Source organism: Somniosus microcephalus, chromosome 4 (assembly GCF_052327205.1).
Source record: "Somniosus microcephalus isolate GS21.2 chromosome 4, FLI_Smic_1.0, whole genome shotgun sequence".
Lineage (NCBI taxonomy): Eukaryota > Metazoa > Chordata > Chondrichthyes > Squaliformes > Somniosidae > Somniosus > Somniosus microcephalus.
The window spans coordinates 259,669,183-259,676,024 of record NC_140990.1 but is presented as its reverse complement, the minus strand read 5'-3'; the positions used below and the strand labels follow the sequence as shown (position 1 = coordinate 259,676,024).

Here is a 6,842-nt window from a genome sequence, read left to right as displayed (position 1 = left end):
ACAAATCTATACATGGGAATGAACAGGTTCAAGGTCAAGGAATGAAGCAACATTGATAACCAAAGGTGGCTACAAATACTGGTACTCATCCAGGTCTTCAGAACAATAAGCCACACTACATTCTCAGCTGCAGTCCATCATCACAGTGCTATCATCTGTTTTTTACGCTTGTCCTCAACACCCAAGTCTCCCACACCACTGTAGAAATCCTCTGCATTTATCCAACATAATCACCTTTCATTTTGCCAAACACTTACACATTTCAGATATTTCAGATTTCAATAAGGAAGGACTGAAAATCTTTGGGCGTTCCCACAACCTTTGCCCTCAAAGAGACTGGACGTATTTTTGGTGGTGGAATGACTGACGAGAACAGGTGCACCAGCTGCCTCTGTGGTAGAAATGGGACCACCTGGGGTGCAGGCATGGGTTGCAGCCTGGACCCCTGAAGCTTGAAGAGGTAGAATTTAAAATTAAATAATTATCAGCCTACTTACGAAGGGAACCGTGGGGCCAGAAATTCATCTTTGGTGGGGAGGGAAGCTGGTGCCTCCTCCAGATCCAGTCACCTCTGTTGCAGTATGCAGATTCTCTGGCAGGCAGACACTGCAGATAAGCCCTAGGGGTGCAGGTGCCCGCCCAGGTAATTCGAATTAGTTGACCTCCCGCTGCCCCTACAAACTCTGGCAAGGCCAGAGGCAGAAGTGATCAGCAGGCAGATATCGGTATTTACAACGGGCTCAAAGGCTCACAGATTTTCAGCCCCAGAACCACTAACTATGCAAATTATGATAATTGTATAGATTACTTTGCTGGTGTTGTTTTATTTACACATAAAATTGCCAATGGTACCCAAACCCTTTTTTTAAGTCTGCAGTATTAATTGTGCCCACCCTGCTTTTTCTATGGTGTATGCAAGAATCCAAGAATCTGTTTATAAAACACCAAACTCATTGGGGTAGATTTTCAACTTACTGACCAAGCGTAAAACTAGCATTAGAGATCTGCCGCCCATTATAGAAACTGCTTGATTTTCATTTCCATTCAAATCGAAAGTGGAAAAAAAAAATCAGGCAGTTACTATAACAGCTGTCCGATCCAAAATGGCAGGTTTATGCATGGGTGGCAAGTTGAAAATCTACCTCCCTCGGGCTGATTTCACTCGGGTTTACGCCCATGAAGACTTGTTTACGGAGTACAAAGCAGAGGAAAAAAGGGCAGAGGATGTGACGCCAGGCCTTTGTGTTGCCTGGGGATTTTCTAAAGGGAATACTATACAAATGAGCCGGGATGGATATAATGGCCCAGAAATTCGGGTCCCCACGGGTGAGTACGCGCAGGGTGCTCACGTGTAGGCCCAACGAAAGTGCTGATTTCGTGCATGCACTGCGCATGCGTGGGAAACTGGATCTTCTGTTCACTTAAAGGAAGGGGTTCACAGGTCGAACACGTGTGCCGGAAAGGCAGCGCGTGCGCCTGGAACGTACGTTTTTTTTGCAGGTTTCTCCAGGAGGGTAAGTCTCCAGGAGTGACACTTTTAAAAAGCAGTCGCAAGGCCTGCTTTTAACAAGGTAAGTGGTGAATTAAGTAAAATTAAAACATTTTTTCCACAGGTTTATTATTTTTAAATACTTTAAAGAAAGGTTAGTTTATTTTTAGCCCCGTTAGAAACTGTAATTAATTTTTTCAAAATTTAAATTATTGTTTAAAATAGTTATTTTATGTAATTTATAGTTATTTTAAAAATGTGATGTTTTTTTTGAATGTATTTGAAGTTTTAGTTATGTTTTGGGGCTGATTTGTATTTATAGTTTTGACAGCTCTTCCTGTCAAATTTATGAATGGGCATTCTCTGCTACCATTGGCTCTCCATGGCTCATGTCATCCCAGGGGATGCTTCGAACTAACTGCGCCCCTGGGATACGCAAGCACTGCGCGCCGGCATTTGAAGAGGCCCAGGATCGGAATCCCATGCGGGCCCACAGCACAACGGCTGGCGCACTAGGTAAGTGCAGGTCGGAGGCTTGCACCTGCGGGAAGCCTCCAACCCGAATTTCTGGGCCATGGTCACCTCCTTCCTCATTTTCATGTCACAAAGTGTCAGGCGCCTATTAGGAAGGGTGCCCAGCAGAAACAGGCCTAAGATCTTGCTCTTGACCACCACTCCCCCTCAGAATGCAGGAGCTGAGAAGGACAGGCCGCAAAACCATGACAGACCTGACAAAATAAGTGGCTCTCCTATTTTCTCATTCCACCATTATTCATTGCTGGAGGCTTTCTAGTTCCTGTTTTTGTACAACAGCCAGAATACCCCTAGCTGGTGGTCATCATCAGTGCTGCAGGCCTCCATTTCCAGGTTCAAGGCCCTACCAAGGGACATATTTGCGCCTGGGGTACATTGGGCGTAAGATCATGACCTCAACCCACAAATTGGGATGGGTACAAGTCAGGTCTAGCACATTTTAGGTGTGTCCCACCTGACATGCGGCCTTACAGGGGGAGGAAAAGCAGCTCCATTAGGTTGCAGATTAGAGTTGCACCACATTTTCATTTATTTAGGCTTCATAAATCCCAAAATATATTATATTATTTTATTACATAAAGAAATGATTTTATAAAAGTATCTAACAATTTGGACTGTGCGTCATGTGAACTGTGATTCTAGAACCAATATAGTTAACTTACATAAACTTGGAAATAACCTCTGACATGTAGGCCTCGATATTGACCCTCCCATGAGGGGCGGGAGAGGGTCGGGATTAAAAATGTTTAAACAGAGAAAGCGTCCCCAACTTGCCGATTATGCGCCTGTTGCCATTTTTACGGCGGCAGGTTTTGTGGCGTGCGATTGTCCTGTCGTCGAGAGGCAGGAGGTTTCCTAGCATGTGAGTCGAGGTGGGACACTTCATTAACATATTTAAATTATGCTCCCTCAGTGCAATTAGGAGCCTGATTTAAATGCAACAGTTGCCCGCGCAGGTTTACCAGAGGTTAGGAAGCCCTGCAATAAACGGGAGGCGGCGGCGGCCGGCTCAAGAAGGTAAGTGCTTTTTACAACATTCCTTGTGGGCCAAAAGAAGCAGCAGTGCTCCCCCAGCCCCTCAAGGGACCTACGGCCTCCCCTCTGCTGATTGCAGCCTCTCTCTCTCTTCACCCCCCCACCGGCGCGATAGCAGACCTCACCCCAACCAGCCTCGATCTCTCGCTCCCTCCCTCCGACGATGGACTCTGTCCTCCACACCACCACCCCCCCTCCAAAGTCCTGATCTTTCCCTCCCGATTACCGGGGTTCATCCTAAAGGTTCCATGGCTGCAGATCTCCTGCTGCTGGTTTTCCCACACGGCAGCCAACCAGCCTTTACATGCTGGGCAGGAAACGCAAGAAAAAAGTTATAACGAGGTCCTACTGTTAAATTCAGCAGGGCCGCCATGTCCCCGGCCTTGCCAGGTTTTCCCCGTGCTACCGCACTCCCCATAAATATCGGGGCCGTAGTGTCTTACCTGATTTCCTCCCATGCCGTGGCAATTGAAGATACCAACTTTTTCATTTTCCTTCCGCCCCATATTATCGAGGCACTGGTTTGTATCAACATTTCTAATCTGAAAATAACCAGATATGAGTGGTTATGGACAAACGCATTCTTGCTGAAATCACTGTAGATTCATATTTTCTAGAAATTTGAAATACATATATATATATATTATAGATAGATACCCAGGTACACAGAACTGGAGGATACCAGTATAAAACTAGCCTCAATCAAAACTAGATCAGAAGAAATTCTCATCTCCACCCTTTCCTCTCACAGGAGTAGTGGATATGTGGAATAAACACCCACCTAATGTAAATAACACCTTTAAGAAAGGACAAATATGATGATTAGGAACAGGATTAAAAAGATTGAGGGCTAAAAGGAGAAATTCTGACACAGATAATAACATGCTGTGTGGAATATCATGGCTTCTGAATTTGCTTCTGCCCCTTTGATATCGGAGAAGAGGGAGAAGGAGTTGCTGCTTTTTGCCTACACTACTTGTAGTGCTTTGTGTTACAGGTAGATATTTAATTTCAGTACCCTTAACTTAAGCTAGATCAAGTAAGTAGTCAAGAAACTACACTGTAAACTAAGTTACCTAAATACAAATGTAATTAAATAAAACAAGGTCATATAGGGATGGCAGTGCAGGTGGTGTGCCGCAACTGCAGCATGTGGGAGTTTGTAGAGAGCATTGTGATCCCGGAGAACCACATTTGCAGTAAGTGCCTGCATCTCCAGGAACTTCAGCTCTGAGTTTTTGAGCTGGAGTCTGAGGTGCAGACATTGCGGAGCAGCAGGGATGGAGAGAGTTACCTGGACACTTTGATCCAGGAGGCAGTCACACCCCTTAGGTGGTACATGTCTGGTTAGTGGTCAGGGACAGGAGTGTGTGACTGCAACTCAGGCAGGTAAGGGGACCCCAGGTGCAGTGCTGGAGGAGCCTCAGCCTTTGCCCTTGTCCAAGGGGTTCCTGCTGCCTGTGTGAATGGGGGAAAAACCTGCAGGGTGGATGAGCAAGCTGATCTTGGCACCATGGTGCAGGAGGCCATTCAAGTGGGTCATAGAGTCATAGGCCTAGAAATTGGGTATAGCCCGGCTTGAGGCGTTAGAACTGGTGCTGCGCAAAGTTTATAGCCGGATGAAACTTATCGCCGCCTGGCGCGATATTGGTTTGCATCGCCCCTAAAGGTGATTGAGGCGCGAATTCAGGTGTTACACGGGACTCCTAAGGCGTTAAACTTCCGGCGCAACCCAATATCGATGCTGACGGGCTCAGCGCAGGTGCTCTCAATTACCGATGACCACGAGACTTCCAGGCGCCGGCTAGCTCTTAAAGGGGTGGGTCAGTCAGCTTCAGCATCCACACTCTACGCCTTGCAGACCTCAGAATCGGCGCAGGCCCTTCTCTGGCGATAAAAACTTGGACCAGATGGAGAAGGTGAGACAGAGAGCAGAGCGCTTCATCAATGAGGCTCTGGAGCAATTGGTGGCCACAGTGGAGCGCCGGCGAGATGTTCTCTACCCAGACAATGGCAGGAGGCCGAATCATAAGGACTACCGACGAGCTTGGAGGGATGTATGCCAGAGGGACAACTCCAGCAGCATGGTGACCAGGAGCCCTGTCCAATGCAGAAAGAAATTCAACGACCTCACTCGGGTCGTGAGGGTGGGTGTTGTTCCTGCAAACTTCTGCATCTATTCATTTGCACCTGACTTTATGGCTACAGGGTGGCCTGTGCCCCATTGGCCATCTGCCAGCAAGCACCCATGGCCCTTTATGGGCACACACATGCACATTTGACTCAGGGCGTCATGTAAGGGCTCTTGCACCATGGGGGGCATGAGATGATCACTCAGGGCATCAGGTAACATAACTTCCCTTCCTTTCCCCTGCAGTCCATGCTGGCGAGGATTGGCAAAGACCAGCTTCGCACCGGTGGAGGACCTCCACAAGTGGTCACTCTCACGGATCTCGAGGAGAGAGTCCACCAGATTCTTGGAGGACGTCTGAATGGTCCTGTAACCACTGCAGCTACCGACCCCATTGTCGACAGCGATGGTAAGGTTCTCACCTCTTACAACTGTCTCCTTCTACTTGTTCCCCCCGCCAGCATGCTTTCTCACTGTGGACCCATGTCATAGCCTTGCCACAATCTGGCATCCCTTGCTGCGAACCTGTCCTTTTGCTAAAGCCACTCCTCCACCTCCCTGCTTTCAGATGCTGCATCACCAGCTCAGGAGCCGAGCCCTCAAACTGCCAGTGCCAGTGCCTCCGAAGGCTAAATGAGAAAATTACTGTCCAACAGAAGGTCAGCAACTCTCTCAGCAACGATCAGGATGGCCAGCCCAAATGGCTGCAGCTTTTATACCAGTGCTGTCCCCTTTAAACAGCGCCCCCCGAGTCCGAGAAGGGCCTGGGAACGCTCCATCCAACTGTCACTAATAGCACCAGGCGGAAAGGTTGCGGGCGCCACCGAATATCCGGTCCGAGGCGCAAAAATGGCGTTGCACACTGAAATGACGTCATGATCTGCCTGCGCCCGCGGGCGCGCGCAAAGAGTTAGCGCCGGCGCTAAAATCATACTCAATATGGGAGGTGGCGCTATATTCACAGCGCCCGCCCGAAAATTGGGTAACGCCCCAATTCTCGGGCTCTTTAGGTGCTAATCGCTGGCGCTACCAACCGAATTTCTAGGCCATAGAGTCATACAGCACAGAAAGAGGCCCTTTGGCCCATTGTGTCCACGCCGGCCATCAAGCCCTGTCTAATCTAATCCCATTTTCCAGCATTTGGTCCGTAGCCTTGTATGCTATGGCCTTTCAAGTGCTCATCCAAATGCTTCTTGAACGTTGTGAGGGTTCCTGCCTCTACCACCCTTTCAGGCAGTGAGTTACAGATTCCAACCACCCGCTGGGTGAAAAAGTTTTTCCACAAATCCCCTCTAAACCTCCAGCCCCTTACCTTGAATCTATGCCCCCTTGTTATTGATCCCTCTACTAAGGGGAAAAGTTCCTTTCTATCTACCCTATCTATGCCCCTCATAATTTTGTACACCTCAATCAGGTCCCCCCTCAGCCTTCTCTGCTCCAAGTCTTTCTGCTCCAAGTCTGTCCAGTCTTTCTTCATAGCTGAAGCGCTCCAGCCCAGGTAACATCCTGGTAAATCTCCTCTGCACCCTCTCCAAAGCAATCACATCCTTCCTATAGTGTGGCGACCAGAACTGCACACAGTACTCCAGCTGTGGCCTTACCAGCGTTTTGTACAGCTCCATCATAACCTCCCTGCTCTTATATTCTATGCCT

General features: G+C 48.3%; 1 protein-coding gene across 3 annotated transcripts in view; it reads right to left on the bottom strand.

Annotated features, from left to right (window-relative positions):
* galnt13 (polypeptide N-acetylgalactosaminyltransferase 13) overlaps window positions 1-6,842 on the bottom strand; it is a 685,563-nt gene that overhangs the window by 84,162 nt on the left and 594,559 nt on the right. For all 3 annotated transcript variants that reach the window (XM_085986310.1, XM_085986311.1, XM_085986312.1), the window contains exon 10: window positions 3,502-3,600. In XM_085986310.1, the coding sequence (XP_085842436.1) occupies window positions 3,502-3,600 (99 nt within the window). The remainder of the gene's footprint in view (window positions 1-3,501; window positions 3,601-6,842) is intronic.